Consider the following 26,446-nt stretch of genomic DNA (forward strand, 5'->3'; position numbering starts at 1 on the left):
ACAGCATACAATGACATTCCAACTTTGTGGCAACAGTTTGGGAAAGGCCCTTTCCTGTTTCAGCATGACAATGCCCCCGTGCACAAAGCAAGGTCCATACAGAAATGGTTAGTCGAGATCATTGTGGAAGAACTTGACTTGCCTGCCAGAGGCCTGACTTCAACCCCATCAAACACCTTTGGGATGACTTGGAACGCCGACTGCAAACCAGGCCTAATTGCACAACATTGCCCGACCTCACTAATGCTCGTGGCTGAATGGAAGCAAGTCCCCGTAGCAATGTCCCAACATCTAGTGGAAAGCCTTCCCAGAAGAGTGGAGGCTGCTGTTGCAGCAAAGTGGGGACCAACTCCATATTAAATGCACATGATTTTGGAGTGAGATGGTAGACAAGCAGGTGTCCACTTACTTTTGTCATGTAGTGTATTTTTCAACTAGACTTTTTAGATTGGTAGACAAGGGGTGTTGATGAAACTGTTGATACTGTATTTTAACAGTTTGTTATTATAGAGGGAGAGAGGATGGAAAGACGGCAAAGGAGGAGAGAGGGTAGATGAGAGTTGAGAGGACAGTCGAGGGGAGTGAAGAGGGAAAAGGAGACGGAGCAGAGGAGAGCGAGGGTAGGGAAAAGAAGAGCTCCCATGGCAGTGAGAGTATTTCAATAGTGTTTGCTCGACTTCTCAAATCAAAGTTTGAGTTGCGATTTCTTATCCGGGGCTGTAGGAGCCAAATGGGTGGCAACGTCACGTGACCACGGAAGACAAGCTGCAGCAAGTACTGAACAAAACAGAATCCTGAACAACATCCTAATGAATGTTTACCAACATTAGCTAGCCAACTTATTGATACATATTTGTTATAAACCCCTCCGGTTCATTGCAAGATGAACAGACAGACGGGAAGATAGCCAGACGAAGGGAAATAAAATGTTTATTTTTGTTTCAGTTCAGTAGGTTCCTCTGGATGAAATCACGCATATTCATCATCCAAGGGTTTCCATACAGGATTCACCCAATAGCAATATTACCAATCAATGTAGTGCTCAATCATTAGTTACAGCAAATTCTATTTGAAAAAAGTAACAAAGCAAAAAAGACACGACAATATAAAGTAGCATGGTAAACATTGTGTTCATTCCTTCAATCAATCACAACACGGCCCTGCTAAAAACACTCCGGATGTAATTCGAATGGCACCCTACTATTCCATGTAGTGCACTACTTTTGACCAGGATCTATAGATGCCATTTGGGCCACATACTTTATACTCTTAACCTTAGTTAAATTCTTCAGCGACAACTCAACAGAAGAATTGGGCTGCGTTACTTACAAATGGCACCCTATTCCCTACATAGTGCAGTCAAAAGTAAGTAGGGAATAGGATGCCATTTAGGACAACATTAATTTTTAAATAAACTATTTGGGGAATATAATATTTAGCTTTTATATGCGTTGTATTGATAGTGTTTGTAATTTCTCAGATTTGAAGAAAATATCATTCAAGAAATCTATCGTTACGTTGTTAGAAATGGTTCAAGAATCAGTGATGGTCCATTTGTATAATGTAGCAATCAGAATCAGACTGTTATGGAGAAAACAGTTGGGGGAAAAAAGTGAAAACAGAAATAAGACTTTCAGAAAGGCATTGTATAGTACAAATGAACAAAGAAAAAAAATGTCATACGTAGTTTCTAAGATTAGAAAAGCACGTCTTCCTACTGTATATATACTGTACCTTTTTCAACGTACCACCAAGACATCATTAACATCTTCTCTAGAAAATATTTGTTGGTCCTGTGTGAACAATAGATTGCATGGATGGTCTATATCTGCATAGACTAATAGGGTCTGTCCCAAATGGCACCCTATTCCTTATATAGTGGGCTACTTTTGACCAGGACCCATAGGAGTCCCCAAACTTAACTAGTGCTCCAGCCCTACCCGTCCTCTCTCCACACAGTCAATTGTTCTATTCACAGTTTGGTTGCATCCAAAATGGCACCCTATTCCCTTAATAGTGCACTTTTCGTAGTGTAGAATACATTAGTAATGCACTTGAGACATAGGGTGCCATTTGAGATTTGCCCTTTGTCAGTATCTATGTTAGTGTTGGTTGGCTGCTGAGGTTCCAGTCAGTCACTACATCCTGTAACCATCTCTGTACTGGAGGTTGCCATGACAACTACTGTAAACAAACAATAGTGGGCCAACCTATGTGGTTCTGACAGGACACCAGGATTGGTGACACTTTACGACAATGGCCATCATACATAGAGAACAGCTATTTCATTGAAAAATATATAGATTAGTGTTTTGTTTTTAAAAAAAGGCTAGTGTTGTCTTGTTCTCCCTTCCTCTACAAACATGGTGCTGCAACAAAGCTAATAATACATGTAGGTGATGTAAATCATTCAATTGTTTTCAACCATGTCCCCCTGATAATCTGGTTTAAAGCTAAAAAGGTCTGGTTGGGAACCACTGGTCTAAACATATATCCATCCTCAATGATTTTTAATATGTACAAATAAAATATCCATCAAACACCACCAAGTAGAAAATAAGAGGGTTAGTTCGTTCTCTGTGGACTGTGTGTCCCTCTTTCCCCCGCCCCTTTGTGTCATGTAAACTAGGTACCCAACCACCTACAAGCCTCATTGGTTACTGAGAACAGGCTCCCTGATGACCAACGAGGAAATCAGTGTGGATTTGATACATGATCCAAAAATAATTAAAAGAGAGAAGGTAGATTTTAAGGACTAGTGGTTATAAATGGCAGAGTGGCTTCCGTCCAAAATGGCCTCCTATTCTCTAATGCACTACGTATGGTATAGGGTGCCAAATGGGACGCGTCCACACTATGGGAGATTGGTTTGGCAAGTTAGCATCTCATGTCTGAGAGTCCCGATGGCTCTCTCCAACAGCAGGGTGCTTGATGGTGACGCCGTCGCTGGGTTGTCTGGTAACCATGCAGAGTTAACTAGCAACGTCGTTGTCAAGAAGACGCGGTGTGCAGCGTCCTCACACACACTCCTCAGCTGACATCAGGAGAGGGTTGATGTACTCAAACCCTTCAAACTCTGACTGGTCGATCTTCTTCACTGCATCACTGCAAAACAGACAGGAAACAAACAAACAGTTATAGGGGAGACATATGACGATATTGATCAGTAAGTAAATCGCTTCTCATACCAGCACTAAATAATCTAGTAAACTGAACAGACATCATAAAGCATTGATTTAAATGATCCATGAAGAATGACGGACGGACGGAGACAGAGCGACGGGCCCTGGTTAAAATGACACTGAACAAAAATAAACGCAACAATTTCACAGATTTAACTGAGGAAATATATACATAAGGAAATCTGTCAATTGACAAACTCATTGGTCCTTAATCTATGGATTTCGAATGACTGGGAATACACACATATCAACAAAAAAAAAGTTAGGGGCGTGGATCAGAAAACCAGTCAGTATGTGATGTGACCACCATTTGCCTCATGCAGGCTGTTGATTGTGGCACGTGGAATGTTGTCCCACTCCTCTTTAATGGCTGTGTGAAGTTGCTGGACATCGGTGGGAACTGGAACAGTGTCGTACAGGTCGATCCAGAGCATCCCAAACATGCTCAATGGGTGACATGTCTGATGAGTATGCAGGCCATAGAAGAACTGGGACATTTTCAGCTTCCAGGAATTGTGTACAGATCCTTGTGACATGCAATATCCGTGCAATATCATGAAACATGAGGTGATGGCGGTGGATGAATGGCATGATAATGGGCCTCAGGATCTCGTCACAGTAACTCTGTGCATTCAAATTGCCATCTCTAAAATGCAATTGTGTTCATTGTCTGTCGCTTATATCTGCCCATAACATAGCCCCACCGCCACCATGGGGCACTACATTCATAACGTTGACATCAGCAAACCACTTGCCCACACGACAACATACGATGTCTGCCATCTGCCCGGTACAGTTGAAACCGGGATTCATACGCGAAGAGCACACTTCTCCTGCATGTCAGTGGCCATTGAAGGTGAGCATGTGGCTACAATGCCAAACTGCAGTCAGGTCAAGACCCTGGTGAGGCCATAAAGCATGCAGATGAGCTTCCCTGAGACAGTTTCTGACAGTTAGTGCAGAAATTCTTCAGTGTGCAAACCCACAGTTTCATCAGCTGTCCGGGTGGCTGGTCTCAGACGACCATGCAGGTGTTGAAGCTGGATGTGGAGTTCCTGGTGTGGTTATACGTGGTCTGTGGTTGTGAGGCCGGTTGGACGTCCTGCCAAATTCTCTAAAATGACATTGAGGCGGCTTATGGTAGAGAAATGAACATTACATTATCTGGCAACAGCTCTGGTTGCCAATTGCAAGCTCCCTGTAGCATTGTGTTGTGTGACAAAACCACACATTTTAGAGTAGCCTTTTATTGTCCCTAGCACAAGGTGCACCTGTGTAATGATCATGCTGTTTAATCAGCTTCTTGATATGCCTTGATATGTCAGGTGGATGGATTATCTTAGCAAAGGAAAAATGTTAACCAACAGTGAAGTAAACAAATTTGGCCCCAAAATTCTAAAAATGTCTAGGATCTTATTTCAGCTCATGAAACCAACACTTTACATGCTTGTTTCCATTTTATGTTCCGTACAGTTCACTATATATGGTGCCATTTGTTCTTAACTGACTTGCCTAGTTAAATAAAAGGTATATTTGGGACGCATACAGAGACAGACAGATACTCACTCATCATCAGGCGTGAGCTGGATAGGCTCGTTGGTGAATTGGGCGTCAAAGTTGTCTAGTCCAAACTCTCCTGAGATGTTGGGTTTGAATGGAGGAACCACCTGCTTCTGCTCCATCTGAAACAACAATGCAACAAGGTCACAGGTCACACAGCATTGAGGTCAAAGAGACACACAGTACATTCGGGAAAGTATTCTTTTTTCACATTTTGTTACATTACAGCCATATTCTAAATGGATTAAATAATCTACACACAATACCCCATAATGACAAAGCGAAAACAGGTTTTTAGAGATTTTTGCAAAGGTATTAAAAATAAATAAATGTAAAAAAGTATTCAGACCATTTGCTATGAGACTCGAAATTGAGCTCAGATGCATCCTGTTTCCAATGATCATCCTTGAGATGTTTCTACAACTTGATTGGAGTCCACATATGGTAAGTTCAATTGATTGGACATGATTTGCAAAAGGTACACACGTGTCTATATAAAGGTCCCACATTTGACAGTGCATGTCAGAGCAAAAACCAAGCCAGGAGGTTGAAGGAATTGTCCGTAGAGCTCCGAGACAGGATTGTGTCGAGGCACAGATCTGGGGAAGGCTATGAAAAAAATGCCTGCAGCATTGAAAGTCTCGAAGAACACAGTGGCCTCCATTTTTAAATAGAGGAAGATTGGAACCACCAATCCTAGAGCTGGCCACCTGGCCAAACTGAGCAATTGGGGGAGAAGGGTCTTGGTCAGGGAGGTGACCAAGAACCCGATGGTCATTCTGACAGAGCTCCAGAGTTCCTGTGTAGATGGGAGAACCTTCCAGAAGGACAATCATCTCAGCAACACTATCAATCAGGCCTTTAAAAGAAAAGGCGCATGACAGCCCGCTTGGAGTTTGCCAAAAGGCACCTAAAGACACTCAGACCATGAGAAACAAGATGCTCTGTTCTGATGAAACCAAGATTTAACTATTTGGCCTGAATGACAAGCGTCACGACTGGAGGAAACCTGGCACCATCCCTACAGTGAAGCATGGTGGTGGCAACATCATGCTGTGGGGATGTTTTTCAGTGGCAGGGACTGGGAGACTAGTCAGGATCAAGGGAAAGATGAACGGAGCAAAGTACAGAGAAATCCTTGATGAAAACCTGCTCTAGAGCACACAGGACCTCAGCCTGGGGCGAAAGTACACCTTCCAACAGGACAACGACCCTGAGCACACAGCCAAGACAACGCTTCGGGACAAATGTCTGAATGTTCTTGAGTGGCCCGGACGTGAACCCTGATATAATATCTTTGGAGAGACCTGAAAATAGCTGTGTAGTGACACTCCCCATCCAACCTGACAGAGCTTGAGAGGATCTGCAGAGAAGGGGAGAAATTCCCCAAATACAGCTGTGCCAAGCTTGTAGCGTCATACCCAAGAAGACTCTAGGTTGTAATCACTGCAACAAAGTACTGAGTAAAGGGTCTGGATTCTTATTTAAATGTTATATTTCAGTTTTTACAATTTAATATTTTTGCAAACATTTCTAAAAACCTGTTTTTGCTTTGTCAATGTGGGGTATTGTGTGTAGATCGATGAGAAACAAGAAACACATTTAATTCGTTTTAGAATAAGTCAAGGGTCTGAATACTTTCCGAATGCACTACACAGCTGGATAATCTTGTTTAAAATAATGTATATGAAGCGACTTAGTCAACATAGTCCAGCAAGGACCATGTTACAACCAAATGAGCCTTATTTACAAAGAAGTAACATACAAATTCCCCTGAAAATAGTTTAGAACCATTTTAAACCACAGAAAAAATATTCACGTGGCTAACAAATAATTGCACCAAAAGCCAATCTCTCTCTCTCCTTTGAAGCTGTGAGGCAGCCTGTGGATCAGCGGAAACTCCATTGTTAAGTCAGAACACAAACAGACAGGCAGCCTGCAGGGTGTTCACCCAGCACTACCACCCCCTGGAGGTAGAGGAGTGCAGGGCAAGGCTACGTGTGAGGTGAGACTGAGCGGAGGGGGAGCCAGCTCAGACAGCCAGTCAGCAGACACCTGCCCTTAGAGAACCGATACAGCCATGGTTAAATCAAAATTGGCCCTCAACTATGACCTTTTCTTTTAAACTATGTGGAAAGACAATATGAGAATTGATTTCTCACGGTCCGTCATTCGTGTTTAAGTACATTTTCATTGGTTAGAATTCTGCTTCTGCTGCTTTGTTTGAAAACAATGATCTCTATATCCACATCGATGGAACAGTAGTGGAGAGGGTAGCAAGTTTTAAGTTCCTCGGCATACACATCACAGACAAACTGAATTGGTCCACCCACACAGTCAGCATCGTGAAGAAGGCGCAGCAGCGCCTCTTCAACCTCAGGAGGCTGAAGAAATTTGGCTTGTCACCAAAAGCACTCACAAACTTCTACAGATGCACAATCGAGAGCATCCTGGCGGGCTGTATCACCGCCTGGTATGGCAACTGCTCCACCCACAACCGTAAGGCTCTCCAGAGGGTAGTGAGGTCTGCACAACGCATCACCGGGGGCAAACTACCTGCCCTCCAGGACACCTACACCACCCGATGTTACAGGAAGGCCATAAAGATCATCAAAGACAACAACCACCCGAGCCACTGCCTGTTCACCCCACTATCATCCAGAAGGCGAGGTCAGTACAGGTGCATCAAAGCTGGGACCGAGAGACTGAAACACAGCTTCTATCTCAAGGCCATCAGACTGTTAAACAGCCACCACTAACATTGAGTGGCTGCTGCCAACACACTGACTCAACTCCAGCCACTTTAATAATGGGAATTGATGGGATATGATGTAAAATATATCACTAGCCACTTTAAACAATGCTACCTAAGATAATGTTCACATATCCTACATTATTCATCTCATATGTATACGTATATACTGTACTCTATATCATCTACTGCATCTTTATGTAATACATGTATCACTAGCCACTTTAACTATGCCACTTTGTTTACATACTCATCTCATATGTATATACTGTACTCGATACCATCTACTGTATCTTGCCTATGCCGCTCTGTACCATCACTCATTCATATATCTTTATGTACATATTCTTTATCCCCCTACACTTGTGTGTATAAGACAGTAGTTTTGGAATTGTTAGTTAGATTACTTGTTGGTTATTACTGCATTGTCGGAACAAGCATTTCGCTACACTCGCATTAACATCTGCTAACCATGTGTATGTGACAAATAAAATTTGATTTGATATATTGGTCATGATGCTCTATCTCACCTAAACACTAGATACAGTAGGACAGATAGTGACAGAGTTGCATTAAAGAGAGAGAGAAGAGAGGGGAGAAGAGATAGAAGACAATGACTCACAAGGTCCCAGTCTACGTTTCGGAAGAAGGGATGACCCATGATGTCAGCAAAGCCTGTCTGGGGATGACAGCCTAGCCGCTCCTTAGGTTCCTGGGAAAAGAGAGAGAGACAGGGAAGGAGGGAGAGAGAGAGGAAGGAGAAAGAGAGGGATAGATAAACAATGAGTTCAAGAGCATAGATATGAGACAGACGAGGAGAGGGATGGAGGAGGGAGAGAGGGAGGGAGGGAAAGAAGGAGAATAAAGGTTCATTATATCATGGTCAGAGGGCAATGTGACATGACCTTGTTAGGAATGAACTTTGTGTCTGGTAGTTAGTTACCTTGTTGAGGAAGCCCTTGAGAACGCTGGCAGCTTTGACTGACAACGACCGAGGAATCCTGATCTGTTTTTCCAATATTACTACAGAGAGGAGACAGAGGATATTAGACTGTTATTTATTGAAACAGTTACTTAGTTAGGACCTAACTAACAAGGAAACGAAGTCATATTTACACACACATTACCCTAGATCACTCCCAGGAAGTGAACAAGTGCAAGCTCGTTGGAGAGTAGGGTACTAGAGAATAGGACCCAGCCATCCAGTAGGTTAGCTGTTATATAGAGATGTGTGTGTGAGTGTTACTTCGATCTGTCTCATGCCCCTCTCCCCACTGGTGTGATTACTACCTCTGAGGGTTTAGAGCTAGTCACCTCATACAGGTACTTGGGAGTACGGCTAGACGGTGCACTGTCCTTCTCTCAGCACATATCAAAGCTGCAGGCTAAAGTTAAATCTAGACTTGGTTTCCTCTATCGTAATCACTCCTCTTTCACCCCAGTCTTTTCAGTTCGCTACAGCTAACGACTGGAACGATCCGCAACAAACACTCAAACTGGACAGTTTTATCTCAATCTCTTCATTCAAAGACTCAATCATGGACACTTACTGACAGTTGGGGTTGCTTTGTGTGATGTATTGTTGTCTCTACCTTCTTGCCCTTTGTGCTGTTGTCTGTGCCCAATAATGATTGTACCACGTTTTGTGCTGCTGCCATGTTGTGGTCATGTGTTGCTACCATGCTGTGTTGTCATGCTATGTTGTTGTCTTAGGTCTCTATTTATGTAGTGTTGTGTCGTCTCTTGTCGTGATGTGTTTTGTCCTATATTTGTATTTTATTTATTTTTAATCCCAGCCCCCATCCCCGCAGGAGGCCTTTTGCCTTTTGGTAGGCCGTCATTGTAAGTAAGAATTTGTTCTTAACTGACGTGCCTAGTTAAATAAAATAAAAAATACTTTGGAAGAGGTAGTTTGAAGTATTGTGTGTGTGTTACCTTGGAAGAGGTAGTCTTCAGTGTTCTGGTCTGGGTTGTCGGAGCTCCCTACGATGTCGAAGGGCGACCGTCCAGCCATCATCTCAAACATCAGCACCCCCAACGCCCACCAGTCCACACTGAAACCTGAACCCACACAATTGACAGAAAGTCATTCAAATGCCTTTGCCTTACATTTCAATATAAATACACATAAGAGAACATTCTCGTAGTGTGCAAACGAGGAAAAGCATGGATATCTATAATGACGTGTGAATAATATAAATGGTCTTCTGCTTCTGAATCTGAAGCAAATGGGCATTATTTGTAGCAGACAGTCTTACCATAGTCCTCTCCTCTTAGTATCTCGGGGGCGATGTAGTTGGGGGTTCCACAGAATGTACTGGTGGTGTCTCCTGGCCTCAAGCCCTCCTACAGTACCCAGGGAGCACAGCAGTCAGCACACACATCTCACAGCGTAGAGGCATTAACACACAAACACTTCAGAGCTTACATGGCATTAACACGCACGAGCACACAAACACAAAAAAAGACGCACAGACAGAAACACACAGGCATAAGCACGCGCACGGACAGCCCCCCCCCCCCCCCCCCAAACACTCACCTTGCACATGCCATAGTCAGTGAGTTTGATGTGTCCCTCTGACTCCAGCAGCACGTTGTCCAGTTTGAGGTCTCTGTAGATGATGCCTCTCTCGTGGAGGTAGTTCAACGCCAAGCTGATCTCTGCTGAGTAAAACCTGACAGAGAGAGAGATGGAAAAGAACCGGTCAGACTCACACACACAGATACATCACTGTCTAAGAGCTACACAACTAAATCACCAAGCTCTTCATCAGTTGAATTTAAGGGTCGTGTTCGTTAGACCCCAAACAGAAGAAAATGTGCTAAAACAAGAAGGGACTACCAGGATTTTCAAATGCAAAAAGTTTTGTTGCGTACCCTAGTGAACATAACTCAAGTGTAGCTATGACATCATTGTTCAAACCTGGCGTGTTCCTCAGGTAGCTTCCTCTGTCTCTGCATGTGGAACATCAGGTCTCCTCCGTTTACATACTCTATGACAAAGAACAGTCTGCTCTCAGTCTGGAAACAGGAGTGTAGCCCAACTAGGAATGGGTGGTTGGATGCCTGCTCAAACACGTGCTTCTCTGTCTGGACCCAGTCAATATCCTACAACCCAGAGAATAAAACACACAGGATGCGTTTGGAAATCCAGTAGACTTAAAATCATATCACACACTTAGAAAAGCTAAATAAGCAGACATAACCAGGCAGCCATCTGAAGAGAACAGACAGAGTGAAAGAGTGGATGTGGTGTTGACAGATCTCTATTGACAGACAGGTAACAAAAGGTCAGGACAGAGCAGCCTCTCAGACAGAGGAGGGATGGCACAGATGATTGATCAGGTAGCGCCTGTCAACGTGTCAGACCAAGTGTGTGTGTTTCTTCAGTGTGTGTGTGTGTGCGTGCCACTCCGTCTGTGTGTGTTTACCTCATCGTCGTTGACCAGCTCCTTCTTGACGACCTTCATGGCGTAGATCCTCTCAGTCTTCTTGAGTCGGACCAGCAGGACCTTCGCATAGCTGCCCCGTCCGATCACCCTCAGCAGGTCAAAGTCCACCAGACCCAGACTAGACGCTGACTTCCCTGTGTCTCTGCTGCTGCGTGCCTACAGGACGGAGGGATGGACAGAATTAGGCATGAGATGGATGGACAGGCAGACAGGTTGCCATCACTCTCCCATACAACAACTTTGGCAACAAACACACTTCTCTCACTCACACACAATCGCAGTCCATCTTCCTCACCTCTTTCTCTTCTCCATTGTAGTTTAGACTCTCACTAGAATCTTTGTTCTGATGACCTGAGAGAGCGAGAGTGACAGATAGGGGGAGAAAGAAAGCAGGAGCAGTCACATATCCTCCCAGACACTAGACCTGCCAACATTGAAGACATTTTATGAGTACCAATTCAGCGGCACCCCCAGCCTCGCGGACCCCACGACGGAGTGTGTGATACCCACACTGCACCTTTTTAAGCGTAATGATGTTGGCAGAAGACTGCCTCAGTAAGAATGGTAGGCTATAGACTTAAGGGCACTTGATAATTGGCTACCATTCATTCAACATGCCTTGTCATTGGTGAACTGACTATCACATCACTAGCAGCCTACTGTTGACATATAGCTATATCAATAACATACACCTACTACTCTAACAGTCCAACATAACTTTCTGTGAAAGACAGTATTCGCGGAACAGCTTTCTCTGCCATGTCTGTTTCCATCCACGCACTGAACTACTGCAACACCGCACGTTTCCTTGTTGGTCAATGTGCTCGTGCTTACTACCGTTGCGGAGATCAAAGTATGTGTGGGCATGAAAGTGTTCTTGCTTAGTTGACTGAACGCTGTAGCTACAGTAGCTTCTGAAAGTATTCACATCCCTTGACTTTTTACACATGTTGTTGAGTTACAGCCTGAGATTTGAATGGATTCAACTGATATTTGTCATCCCTGGCCTATACACAACATCCCATAATGTCTGTGGAATTATGTTTTTAGATTTAAAAAAGAATAGGAATAAAAAATGTAAAGCTGAAATGTCTTGAGTCAATATGTATTCAACCCCTTTGTTAAGGAAAGCCTAAATACATTCAGGAGTAAAACTGTTCCTAACAAGTTAGAAGTTGCATGGATTCACTCTGTATGCAATAGTGTTTAACATGATTTTTGAATGACTACATAATCTCTGTACCCCACACGACAACCATCTGTAAGGTCCCTTAGTCAAGCAGTGAATTTCAAACACAGATTCAACCACAAAGACCAGGGAGGTTTTCCAAAGCACACTGAATATCCCTTTGAACATAGTGAAGTTATTAATTGCACTTTGGATGGTGTATCAATATACCCAGTCACACCAAAGATACAGATGTCCTTCCTAACTCCGTTGCTGGGGAGGAAGAACACCGCTCAGGGATTTCACCATGAGGCCAATGGTGACTTTAAAACATTTACAGTGTTTAATGGCTGTGATATGAGAAAACTGAGGAATGATCAACATTGTAGTTACTCCACCATACTAAATTAAATGAGAAAGAAGCCTGTACAGAGTAAAAATATTCCAAAACATGCACACAATTTATTTTTACCTGAATACAAAACGTTATGTTTGGGGCAAATCCAACATATCACGGAGTACCACTCCATATTTTCAAGCATCGTGGTGGCTGCATTGTTACGGGTATACTCATCATTGGCAACGACTAGGGAGTTGTTTTTTAAAATTAAAATAAATGGAATAGAGCTAAGCACAGGCAAAATCCTAGAGGAAAACCTGCTTCAGTCTACTTTCCAGCAGATAGTCAAATTCACCTTTCAGTAGAACAATAACCTAAAACACAAAGCCAAATATTCACTGGAGTCGCATACCAAGACAGCTTTGACTGTTCCTGATTGGCCTAGTTACAGTTTTGACTTCAATTGGCTTGAAAATCTATGGCAAGACTTAGCTGTCTAGCAATGTTCAACAAGAACATAAGGTGCAACTATTGTACAATCCAGGTGTGCAAAGCTCTTAGATTTATCCAGAAACTCAAAGCTGCAATAGCTGCTAAAGGGGTGTGAATAAATTAGATAAATTAGATATCTGTATTTTATTTTGAATACATTTGCTAAATTGTCTAAAAACACGTTTTCATTTTGTCATTATGGGGTATTATTGTGTGTAGATGGGTGAGAAAAAATATCTAGTAGTGCTTGTACGCTTGACCATACCATTTTGGAAAATGTACTTCGCAAACAGTTTCGTTGTTCATTTTCCCTACCCTTCTTCCTCAAACATCAGTGGTATCAACGAACGAAGTGGAGAGCTGCCATCCAGTTCGAGGGAGGAAAATAGTACTGCGACTACTGGGGGAGTGGGCCGGAGCTCTACAAACTTTTCCTCTGCACCCAATTCTTCTGATTGGTTCAGCTTCAACTTCAGACAGTTGAGTCAAAAACCACAATGTGCTTTGAACTAGAAATCTGTGCGGGACTGACTTATTCAAACTGCTCCCGCCTGCACACACAGCTTTTATTACGCCAACCGCCCACACCCGCTGGGCTTTTTCTCCCCAATTTCGAACTTGTCTCATTGCTGCAACTCCCCAACGGGCTCTGGAGGCAAAGGTTGAGTCCTGAGCCCTCCGAAACATGACCCGCCAAACCGCGCTTCTTAACACTTGCCCGCTTTACCTGGAAGTAAGCAGCACCAATGTGTCGGAGGAAACCCTGTTCACCTGACGACCGAAGTCAGCCTGCAGGTGGCCAGCCAGCCAGCCACAAGGAGTCGCTAGAACGCAATGATCCAAGTAAAGACGCCCGTTCAAACCCTTCCCTAACTCGGACGGCACTGGGCCAATTGTGCACCGCCCTATGGGACTCCCGATCATGGCCGGTTGTGATACAGCCCAGGATTGTACTCGGGTCTTTAGTGACGCCTCTAGCATTGCGATGCAGTTCCTTAGACCGCTGCGCCACTTTAGTCTAATCATATTTAATTTCTTTGGAAAGATAACTTCCACGTGATTCTCTGTCCATGCATAGATAGCCTACTCTACTTCATTGACACCACACATATACTAGGCGCACTTGATCTCGAACGCCCAACTAGGAGAGGTAGGCTACTTCACCTGAAGCAGCAACATGTGTGAATACTGCGACAAAGATGTGCTTTTAATACAAGAGGTAGGTCTAACACATACAGGGCAGAAAGACTACTGTTTCCAAATAATCTAGACTGCAATGATCTCTGTTGGGACCTGCAGGTCTCATGCAGCCCTCCAACTAGAAACCTATTCGACCTCAAATTGCGTACATGGTACGCAAAATGCATGCAGATTGGCAGGTCTGAGAGGGGGATACAGAATGGTTAATAGTGTGAATGTTAAAGGAAAGTTTACCCAAATTCCAAAAACTCCCAAGTGATTCCATACATTGACACTAGTCCAGTGGAGGTTGCCCTCTCCCCCTCTGTAGTGCTGTACTGAAACAGATGTATAAATGGGTCACGTGACTCGTGACTAGAGGTCGACCGATTATGATTTTTCAACGCCGATACCGATTATTGGAGGACCAAAAAAGCCGATACCTATTAAATTGGCCGATTTAAAAATAAAAAGTATTTGTAATAATGACAATTACAACAATACTGAATGAACACTTATTTTAACTTAATATAATACATCAATAAAATCAATTTATCCTCAAATAAATTATGAAACATGTTCAATTTGGTTTAAATAATGCAAAAACTAAGTGTTGGAGAAGAAAGTAAAACTGCAATATGTGAGAAAGCTAACAATACAGTTCCTTGCTCAGAACATGAGAACATATGAAAGCTGGTGGTTCCTTTAAACATGAGTCTTCAATATTCCCAGGTAAGAAGTTTTAGGGTGTAGTTATTATTATAGGACTATTTCCCTCTATACCATTTGTATTTCATTAACCTTTGACTATTGGATGTTCTTATAGGCACTTTAGTATTGCCAGTGTAACAGTATAGCTTCCGCCCCTCTCCTCGCTCCTCCCTGGGCTCGAACCAGCAACGCAACGACAACAGCCACCATCGAAGCAGCGTTACCCATGCAGAGCAAGGGGAACAACTACTAGAAGCTAGTGACGTTTGAAACGCTATTAGGGCGCGCTAATAGCTAGCCATTTCACTTCGGTTACACCAGCAACATCTCGGGAGTTGATAGGCTTGAAGTCATAAAGAGCGCAATGCTTGACGCACAACGAAGAGCTGCTGGCAAAACGCACAAAAGTGCAGTTTGAATTAATGTTTACGCGCCTGCTTCTGCCTACCACCGCTCAGATACTTAGATACTTGTATGCTCAGTCGGATTATATGCAACGCAGGACAAGCTAGATAATATCTAGTAATATCATCAACCATGTGTAGTTAACTAGTGTTTATGATTGATATCTTATAAAAAACAAAGTTTAATGCTAGCTAGCAACTTACCTTGGCTTACTGCATTCGCGCAACAGGCGAATTTGTGGAGTGCAACGAGAGAGAGGCAGGTCGTTATTGCGTTGGATGAGTTAACTGTAAGGTTGCAAGTTTGGATCCCCCGAGCTGACAAGGTGAAAAATCTGTCGTTCTGCCCCTGAACAAGGCAGTTAACCCACCGTTCCTAGGCAGTCATTGAAAATAAGAATGTGTTCTTAACTTCTTGGATATAGGGGGCGCTATTTTAATTTTTGGATGAAAAACGTTCCCGTTTTAAACAAGATATTTTGTCACGAAAAGATGCTTGACTATGCATATAATTGACAGCTTTGGAAAGAAAACACTGACGTTTCCAAAACTGCAAAGATATTGTCTGTGAGTGCCACAGAACTGATGTTACAGAAAAAACCCAGATAAAAATCCAATCAGGAAGTGCCGCATTTTTTGAAACCGCCTCATGGCAATGACTCCTTATATGCCTGTGGAGGAGCTAGGAGTCAGCTTACGTTTTCCCCAAGTTGTCTGCAGCATTGTGACGTATTTGTAGGCATATCATTGGAAGATTGACCATAAGAGACTACATCTACCAGGTGGTCGCTTGGTGTCCTCCGTTGCAATTATTGCGCAATCTCCAGCTGCAGTATTTTTCCGTTTGCTTCTGATGACAAGCCAATAGATATGTGAAAAAACACCTTGAGGATTGATTCTAAACAACGTTTGCCATGTTTCTGTCGATATTATGGAGCTAATTTGGAAAAAAGTTTGGCGTTGTAAGTGACTGCATTTTCCGGTATTTTTCTTAGCCAAACTTGATGAACAAAACGGAGCTATTTCATCTACACAAATAATATTTTTGGAAAAAATGAACATTTGCTATCTAACTAAGAGTCTCGTCATTGAAAACATCCGAAGTTCTTCAAAGGTAAATTATTTTATTTGAATGCTTTTCTTGTTTTTGTGAAAATGTTGCCTGCTGAATGCTAGGCTTAATGCTATGCTAGGCTATCAATACTCTTACACAAATGCTTGTGTAGCTTTGGTTGAAAAGCATATTTAGAAAATCTGAGATGACAGTGTTGTTAACAAAAGGCCAAGCTTGTGTTTCAATATATTTATTTCATTTCATTTGCGATTTTCATGAATAGGAAACGTTGCGTTATGGTAATGAGCTTGAGGCTATGATTACGCTCCCGGATACGGGATTGCTCGATGCTAGAGGTTAACTCACTTGCCTAGTTAAATAAAGGTATACATATACATTTTGGGGGGGGCGACAAATCGGCAACCAAAATTACCAATTTCCGATTGTTACGAAAATTTGAAAATCGGCCCTAATTAAAATCGGCCATTCTGATTGATCGGGTGACCTCTACTCGTGACAGTGCAGGCCTTTTCTGCTCTGTTGCCAGTGAATTCATGATTCACAAATCCGCAAAATGTGGACACATTTGTTGTTTTACTGACAGAGCTATTGCTGTCAAAAGTACTATCGGTTTTGTGTCAGGAAATGTGTACTTTTACACCAAAAACATTTAGATTATTTTATGTAGCCAACTGCCACAGCAACGGAGATAGGTAACAACTGTGCATGTGCTCTCGGAGGAATCCCTGCTACGTACAAACTGCACGTTATTCCCTTATTAGTTTTTTTTCCTTCAGCAGAGAAGTTAAGACAGCGTAACAGATTAATTATAAAGTAAGCTAAATATTAACTACAAATATCCTCGTGAATAGCATCCCCCCCGAAATGTATAGTAAACTAAATTCAATGCATGCCCTCACAACTAAAGTCCATTTGGAGAGAGCATAAGCTAAGAAGAGTTTCCGCTTGTTTGCTAGCAATAGCAAGAATGATTTGTTTAACAGTGTTGTTTGACAAAGGTATTGATGTGAGTTTCTGTGCGCCTGCTTTCCTACACATTGTTTTCACCATATCAATTGCGGCCGGTAATAAATGATCAAAGTCTCTGCAATAGTGTGTTGTTTCTTATTGTAGCGGGCCTAGCCACTCACCGAATAGTGCACTCTGGTTGAATTTTATATTTTATATTTGAATAATTTTGATTTTTAAGGTTAACTTCACTAGGGTAGGGGGCACAATTTTCACTTCCGGATGAAAAGCGTGCCCATAGTAAACTGCCTGCTACTCAGGCCCAGAAGCTAGGATATGCATATAATTGGTAGATTTGAATAGACAACACTCTACTAGTTTCCAAAACTGTTAAAATAATGTCTGTGAGTATAACAGAACTGATTTGGCAGGCGAAAACCTGAGAAAAATCCATCCCGGAAGTGGGATTTTTTTATGTTTGTAGTTTTCTATTGAATGCCATTACAGTATCCATTGACTTAGGACTCAAATTGCACTTCCTGTGGCTTCCACTAGATGTCAACAGTCTTTAGAAATTGTTTCAAGCTTGTATTCTGAAAAATGAGAGTTAGACCACTCTGAATGAGTGGACCCTAAAGTGTCCCAGAACTTTTTCATACGTGTGACCGAGAGTGCGCCTTTGTTTACATTTTATATTGACGACGTTATTGTCCGATTGAAATATTATTGATTATTATGACTAAAAACAACCCGAGGATTGATTCTAAACATCGTTTGACATGTTTCCACAAACTTTACAGATACTATATTTGATTTTTCGTCTACCTGTAGTGACTGCGTTTGAGCCTGTGGATTGCTGAACAAAACGCGAAAACAAAAACGGAGGTTTTTGGATATAAACATGGACTTCATCGAACAAAACAAACATTTATTGAGTAAATGGGAGTCTTGTGAGTGCAACCATATGAAGATCCAAGGTAAGTGATTAATTTTAGCACTATTTCTGACTTTTGTTACTCCTCTACTTGGCTGGTTACTGTTTGTAATGATTTGTCTGCTGGGCGCTGTTCTCAGATAATCGCATGGTATGATTTCGCCGTAATGCCTTTTTGAAATCTGATAGAGTGGTTGGATTAACAAGAAGTTCATCTTTAAACTGATGTATAACACTTGTATCTTTTATTTATGTTTATTATGAGAATTTCTGTTTTGTTGAGTTTCACGCTCTGCAATTTCACCGGATGTTGTTTGAGACAGTGGATTACTGAACAAAACGCGGTAACAAAACTGAGGTTTTTGGATATAAAGAGGGACTTTATCGAACAAAACAAACATTTATTGAGTAACTGGGAGCCTTGTGAGTGCAACCATATGAAGATCAAAGGTAAGTGATTCATTTTCTCTATTTCTGACTTTTGTTACTCCTCTACTTGGTTGGTTACCGTTTTATTTATTTCATTTCACCTTTATTTAACCAGGTAGGTAAGTTGAGAACAAGTTCTCATTTACAATTGCGACCTGGCCAAGATAAAGCAAAGCAGTTCGACACATACAGAGTTACACATGGAGTAAAAACAAACATACAGTTAATAATACAGTAGAAAAATAAGTCGATATACAATGTGAGCAAATGAGGTGAGATAAGGGAGGTAAAAAAAAAAAAAAAAGGCCATGGTGGTGAAGTAAATACAATATAGCAAGTAAAACACTGGAATGGTAGATTTGCAGTGGAAGAATGTGCAAGGTAGAGATAGAAATAATGGGGTGCAAAGGAGCTAAATAAATAAATACAATAGGGAGAGAGGTAGTTGTTTGCGCTAAATTATAGATGGGCTATGTACAGGTGCAGTAATCTGTGAGCTGCTCTGACAGCTGGTGCTTAAAGCTAGTGAGGGAGATGAGTGTTTCCAGTTTGAGATTTTTGTAGTTCGTTCCAGTCATTGGCAGCAGAGAACTGGAAGGAAAGGCGGCAAAAGGAAGAATTGGTTTTGGGGGTGACCAGAGAGATATACCTGCTGGAGCTACAGGTGGGTGCTGCTATGGTGACCAGCCAGCTGAGATAAGGGGGGACTTTAACTAGCAGGGTCTTGTAGATGACCTGGAGCCAGTGGGTTTGGCGACGAGTATGAAGCGAGGGCCAGCCAACGAGAGCGTACAGGTCACAGTGGTGGGTAGTATATGAGGCTTTGGTGACAAAACAGATGGCACTGTGATAGACTGCATCCAATTTATTGAGTAGGGTATTTGGAGGCTATTTTGTAAATGACATCGCCGAAGTCGAGGATCGGTAGGATGGTCAGTTTTACAAGGGTATGTTTGGCAGCATGAGTGAAGGATGCTTTGTTGCGAAATAGGAAGCCAATTCTAGATTTAACTTTGGATTGGAGATGTTTGTTTCTAACGTAAGCCAATAGTCACACGGATAGCAGCTAGCTAGCTGCGAGATCCAGGTGTAAATGTCCAGAGCTTGCGGTTGAAATCCGAGGATTTCAAATCGGAGGATTTCAACCACAAACCGTGGTTAGCTGAATACTAATATTAACCAGTAAACTGGCTAGCTTCTAGTTAGCTTCTATTGGGGATTTCAGATTTGAGGTAAATAATACTTTTACATTTTTTTTATTTTTTTTAATATGTGAGGCAGGTTGCAGGAGAGTGTTTTGAAGTTTGAAGAGAAAATAAAGTGAAATTTCTAGTCACATGATCTGTTTTTTGCAGCCGTTTTAGTACAGGGAGAGAGAGGGGGAGATGGCAAACTACACTGAACTAGTTTCAAGCTATGGAATCAATTGGGACTTCTCCTTTAAACGTTCTAATTCAGTCAGCCACCAGTAGAGCACCTGACAGGACTTTATTTTATTTATTTTTTATTTTACCTTTATTTAACCAGGTAGGCAAGTTGAGAACAAGTTCTCATTTACAATTGCGACCTGGCCAAGATAAAGCAAAGCAGTTCGACAGATAAAACGACACAGAGTTACACATGGAGTAAAAACAAACATACAGTCAATAATGCAGTATAAACAAGTCTATATACAATGTGAGCAAATGAGGTGAGAAGGGAGGTAAAGGCAAAAAAAGGCCATGATGGCAAAGTAAATACAATATAGCAAGTAAAATACTGGAATGGTAGTTTTGCAATGGAAGAATGTGCAAAGTAGAAATAAAAAATAATGGGGTGCAAAGGAGCAAAATAAATAAATAAATTAAAATTAAATACAGTTGGGAAAGAGGTAGTTGTTTGGGCTAAATTATAGGTGGGCTATGTACAGGTGCAGTAATCTGTGAGCTGCTCTGACAGTTGGTGCTTAAAGCTAGTGAGGGAGATAAGTGTTTCCAGTTTCAGAGATTTTTGTAGTTCGTTCCAGTCATTGGCAGCAGAGAACTGGAAGGAGAGGCGGCCAAAGAAAGAATTGGTTTTGGGGGTGACTAGAGAGATATACCTGCTGGAGCGTGTGCTACAGGTGGGAGATGCTATGGTGACCAGCGAGCTGAGATAAGGGGGGACTTTACCTAGCAGGGTCTTGTAGATGACATGGAGCCAGTGGGTTTGGCGACGAGTATGAAGCGAGGGCCAGCCAACGAGAGCGTACAGGTCGCAATGGTGGGTAGTATATGGGGCTTTGGTGATAAAACGGATTGCACTGTGATAGACTGCATCCAATTTGTTGAGTAGGGTATTGGAGGCTATTTTGTAAATGACATCGCCAAAGTCGAGGATTGGTAGGATGGTCAGTTTTACAAGGGTATGTTTGGCAGCATGAGTGAAGGATGCTTTGTTGCGAAATAGGAAGCCAATTCTAGATTTAACTTTGGATTGGAGATGTTTGATATGGGTCTGGAAGGAGAGTTTACAGTCTAACCAGACACCTAAGTATTTGTAGTTGTCCACGTATTCTAAGTCAGAGCCGTCCAGAGTAGTGATGTTGGACAGGCGGGTAGGTGCAGGTAGCGATCGGTTGAAGAGCATGCATTTAGTTTTACTTGTATTTAAGAGCAATTGGAGGCCACGGAAGGAGAGTTGTATGGCATTGAAGCTTGAAGCTTGAGCTTGACTTAAGGCTGTCTTAGTCCTACTGGATCCAGCTTAGTGACTCAGGTCTAGGGACAAGGTCTAAAGAAACAATTCATTGCTTCAAAATGTCTGATAGATCATCATAAACAATCTTAACCCACCAGGGCTAGCTTTCCTTAAAAAGGAAGTGTGTGTGTGTGCGCGTATGTGTTACCTGGCTGTTCTGATTGGTCTAATGGAGTGATGGAGGCCCCTCTATCAGGCCCCATGATAGGCTCCTAGAAAGAGAGCGAGATGAAGAGCGAGAGAGTGTGTAAGAGGACACGTTGAGAAATAGTGTCTCAGTCCTTTCTTAATGAAAATACAATATGTGTAGGGCCCAGAGTTTTCCGGGACAGGTCACATGAAAAGACCAAGGTAAAACTCTGGGCACTAAGTATAAGAGACGGCACTAACCGCTCCCTGTTCCTCACCTGTATCATCTGTCGGCCACACTCCACGGTGACCAGTTTGTGACACTTCTTGTGCACCAGCAATTTGCAGTTGATGCATTTGTAACCCTGTCTCCCCAGACCCCAGATACGGTCTGTGCAGATGGCGCAGTGAGCTCTCTGGAAGACAAAGAAAACAAACCTTTAGAGAGAAAAAGAGACAGAGGGATAGAGGTTAACAGAGACGAAGAGAAAGAGGAAGAATGAGAAAGAAGTGAAGGAAGAGGTATTTTCAGAATATACAGTAGTTCCTCAAAGGTTTAGAGCCTATGACCATTTGTGTCAGATTGTGGTAACTTGCATCATTGCACCACACTATCACAAGGGGGAGTTAGAATGCTGATCTATCGGTAGTCTAAACTGTGGCACAAATTGATGATCTTTTCATAAATGAATAGAGGTGTGAATGTTTAAGTCAGAGTCTCTCTTCTTTGGCACTCGAGTCCTGTATCAGGTAAAAACAAAAAATGACCTGGCAGGTGGTCCCGAAGTTGAGAGAGAACATGGGTAAATACAATTGCGCAATTACACTTGACATGTAGACCGACAATTTTCTAAAAATAGGCAGAGAAATAGATTTCTCTCCCTCTAAAAACAGATATAATTCTAAATAGCAAACAGGCATTATTTACCACAGTGTGAAAGAGGGATAGCCCCTCTATATAAAGTGAGTTTCTGAGTCCTTCTTTGCTGATGTGAAGAAGAAACTTAATGAGAGTCCAGCGAGGAGAAAATGGTGGCCCATATTTTCAAGACCTGAGATACTTCATGAATTTATGAAATGTACTAGTTTATTTAGGCAATTGAATATATTAATTTAGGCTTGGTATATTTAGGAGGTTATTTCGCAGCATAAAGCCATATATGTCAGCATACAGCTGAGTGACTCACTCATTTGATGCTTTTGATCAAAATAAATAACATTCTTTCTGATGGTCAAAACATGTATTTATTAAAGACTAAGTTAATCTGCTCATGTATGTGTTCAATAATTTGTGAGATTGCGGTTACAATGAAGCACGTAAACTACATCAAATAAATCCTATTCATAATGAATAATCAGATGCGTTGCAGGCTTGTCATTTTTACATATTAAATTATTTCAGATTTAATTTTATATTTTTAGACAACACAAAACACAGAAGGATGACAACTAAAAATGAAACGTCCCTTTTTCAGGACCATGTCTTTCAAAGATAATTTGTAAAAAATCTAAATAACTTCACAGATCTTCATTGTAAATGGTTTAAACATGGTTTCCCATGCTTGTTCAACCATAAACAATTAATGAACATGCACCTATGGAACGGTCGTTAAGAAACTAACAGCTTACGGTAGGCAATTAAAGTCACAGTTATTAAAACTTACGACACTAAAGAGGCCTTTCTACTGACTCTGAAAAACACCAAAAGAAAGATGCCCAGGGTCCCTGCTCATCTGCGTGAAAGTGACTTAGGCATGCTGCAAGGAGGCATGAGGACTGAAAATGTGGCCAGGGCAATAAATTGTAATGTCCGTACTGTGAGATGCCTAAGACAGCGCTACAGGGATACAGGACGGACAGCTGATCGTCCTCGCAGTGGCGGACCACGTGTAACATCTGCACGGGATCGGTACATCCAAACATCACACCTGCAGGACAGGTACAGGATGGCAACAACCGCCCGAATTACACCAGGAACGCACAATCCCTTCATCAGTGCTCAGACTGTCCGCAATAGGCTGAGAGAGGCTGGACTGAGGGCTTGTAGGCCTGTTGTAAGGCAGGTCCTCATCAGACATCGCCGGCAACAACTTCGCCTATGGGCACAAAGCCACCGTCGCTGGACCAGACAGGACTGGCAAAAAGTGCTCTTCACTGACGAGTCAGGATTTTGTCTAGAGGTCGACCGATTATGATTTCTCAACGCCGATACCAATACCGATTATTGGAGGACAAAAAAAAGCCGATGCAGATTAAATCGGACGATTGTTTTACATTTATTTGTAATAATGACAATTACAACATTACTGAATAAACACTTATTTTAACTTAATATAATACATCAATAAAATCAATTTAGCCTCAAATAAATAATGAATTGGATTAAATAATGCAAACACAAAGTGTTGGAGAAGAAAGTAAAAGTGCAATATGTCCCATGTAAGAAAGCTAACGTTTAAGTTCCTTGCTCAGAACATGAGAATATATGAAAGCTGGTGGTTCCTTTTAACATGAGTCTTCAATATTCCCAGGTAAGAAGTTTTAGGTTGTAGTTATTATAGGAATTATAGGACTATTTCTCTCTATACCATTTGTATTTCATATACCTTTGACTATAGGATGTTCTTATAGGCACTTTAGTATTACCAGTGTAACAGTACAGCTTCCATACCTCTCCTCGCTCCTACCTGGGCTCGAACCAGGAACACAACGACAACAGCAACCCTCGAAGCAGCGTTACCCATGCAGAGCAAGGGGAATAACTACTCCAAGTCTCAGAGCGAGTGATGTTTGAAACGCTATTAGCGCGCACCCCGCTAACTAGCTAGCCATTTCACATCGTTACACCAGCCTAATCTCGGGAGTTGATAGGCTTGAAGTCATAAACAGCAGTGCTGCTGGCAAAACACATCAAAGTGCTGTTTGAATTAATGCTTATGAGCCTGCTGGTGCCTACCATCGCTCAGTCAGACTGCTCTATCAAATCATAGACTTAATTATAACATCACACAGAAATGCGAGGTCATTAATATGGTCGAATCTGGAAACTATCATCTCGTAAACAAGACATTTATTCTTTCAGTGAAATACGTAACCGTTCCAGTTTTTATCTAACGGGTGGCATCCATCAGTCTAAATATTCCTGTTACATTGCACAACCTTCAATGTTATGTCATAATTACGGAAAATTCTGGCAAATTAGTTCGCAATGAGCCAGGCGGCCCAAACTGTTGCATATACCCTGACTCTGCGTGCAATGAACGCAAGAGAAGTGACAATTTCACCTGGTTAATATTGCCTGCTAACCTGGATTTCATGTAGCTAAATATGCAGGTTTAAAATGCAGGCATTGGTGTTTATGGTTAGGTACACGTTGGAGCAACGACAGTCCTTTTTTGCGAATGCGCACTGCATCGACTATATGCAACGCAGGACACGCTAGATAAACTAGTAAGATCATCAACCATGTGTAGTTATAACTAGTGATTATGATTGATTAAGTTTAATGCTAGCTAGCAACTTACCTTGGCTTCTTACTGCATTCGCTTAACAGGCGGGCTCCTCGTGAGGCAGGTGGTGAGAGCGTTGGACTAGATTGGATCACTGAGCTGACAAGGTAAAAATCTGTCGTTCTGCCCCTCCACAAGGCAGTTAAACTTTTTGGGATAGGGGGCAGCATTTTCACTTTTGGATGAATAGCGTGCCCAGAGTGAACTGCCTCCTACTCTGTCCCAAATGCTAATATATGCATATTATTATTATTATTGGATAGAAAATACTCTGAAGTTTCTAAAACTGTTTGAATGATGTATGTAAGTATAACAGAACTCATATGGAAGGCAAAAACCTGAGAAAAGATCCAACCAGGAAGTGGGAAATATGAGGTTTGTAGTTTTTCAACTCCGCCCCCATTGAAGATACAGGGTGATATTAGTTATGTTTCACTTCCCAAGGCTTCCACTAGATGTCAACAGTATTTAGAACCTGTTTGAGGATTCTAGTCTAAAGGAGGGGCTCATAAGGGCTCTTTGAGTGAGTGGTCTGGCAGAGTGCCATAGCCTCGGGTCTGGCACGCTCACGTGAAAGGCAGCTACGTTCCACTTCATTTGTACAGACAAAGGAATTGTCCGGTTGGAACATTAAGGAAGTTTTATGTTAAAAACATCCTACAGACTGTAACGGAACTTTTTGAACTTTTCGTCCGACGTTCGGCCGCGACTTGAACGCGCTTTTGGATTCGTTTTCCAAACGCCCTAACAAAATAAGATTTGGACATAACTGATGGACATTATCAAACAAATCAAACATTTATGGTGGGACTGCGATTCCTGGGAGTGCATTCTGATGAAGATAATCAAAGGTAAGTGAATATTTAAAATATAAATATGAACTTTAGCAAACAAAACATACATGTATTGTGTAACATGATGTCCTATGAGTGTCAGCTGATGATCATCAAAGGTTAGTGATTAATTGTATCTCTATTTCTGCTTTTTGTGACTCCTCTCTTTGGCTGGAAAAATGGCTGTGTTTTTCTGTGGCTTGGTGGTGACCTAACATAATTGTTTGTGGTGCTTTCACTGTAAATCCTTTTTGAAATCAGACACTGTGGCTGGATTAACGAGAATTGTATCTTTAAAAATGGTGTAAAATACTTGTATGCTTGAGGAAATGTAATTATGAGATTTTTGTTGTTTTGAACTTGGTGCCCTGCACTTTCACTGGCTGTTGCGGGGGGACAGGTTAACCCACAGTTCCTAGGCCTTAATTGAAAATAAGGATGTGTTCTTAACTGACTTGCCTAGTTAAATAAAGATTAAATAAAAGGCGTAAAAATAAAAAAATATTTGTATTTATTTTTTATTGGCAAAATCGGCGTCCGAAATTACCAATTTCCGATTGTTATGAAAACTTGAAATCGGCCATTCCGATTAATCAGTCGACCTCTAGTTGTCTCACCAGGGCTGATGGTC

At 41.9% G+C, this 26,446-nt stretch overlaps 1 protein-coding gene across 1 annotated transcript in view; it reads right to left on the reverse strand.

Moving 5' to 3' along the window:
• Window positions 1-913: 913 nt before the first annotated feature.
• Window positions 914-26,446, reverse strand: part of prkci (protein kinase C, iota) — a 67,568-nt gene continuing 42,035 nt past the window's right edge. The window contains exons 6-17 of the mRNA XM_031806819.1: window positions 21,752-21,889; window positions 21,493-21,556; window positions 11,242-11,297; window positions 10,926-11,102; window positions 10,418-10,602; window positions 10,034-10,169; window positions 9,753-9,840; window positions 9,430-9,555; window positions 8,438-8,517; window positions 8,117-8,206; window positions 4,749-4,864; window positions 914-3,105 (exon numbers count right to left, since the gene is read on the reverse strand). Of these exons, the coding sequence (XP_031662679.1) occupies window positions 3,018-3,105; window positions 4,749-4,864; window positions 8,117-8,206; window positions 8,438-8,517; window positions 9,430-9,555; window positions 9,753-9,840; window positions 10,034-10,169; window positions 10,418-10,602; window positions 10,926-11,102; window positions 11,242-11,297; window positions 21,493-21,556; window positions 21,752-21,889 (1,344 nt within the window). The 3' untranslated portion in view covers window positions 914-3,017. The remainder of the gene's footprint in view (window positions 3,106-4,748; window positions 4,865-8,116; window positions 8,207-8,437; window positions 8,518-9,429; window positions 9,556-9,752; window positions 9,841-10,033; window positions 10,170-10,417; window positions 10,603-10,925; window positions 11,103-11,241; window positions 11,298-21,492; window positions 21,557-21,751; window positions 21,890-26,446) is intronic.

The sequence above is a fragment of the Oncorhynchus kisutch genome, linkage group LG27, assembly GCF_002021735.2.
Source record: "Oncorhynchus kisutch isolate 150728-3 linkage group LG27, Okis_V2, whole genome shotgun sequence".
NCBI lineage: Eukaryota > Metazoa > Chordata > Actinopteri > Salmoniformes > Salmonidae > Oncorhynchus > Oncorhynchus kisutch.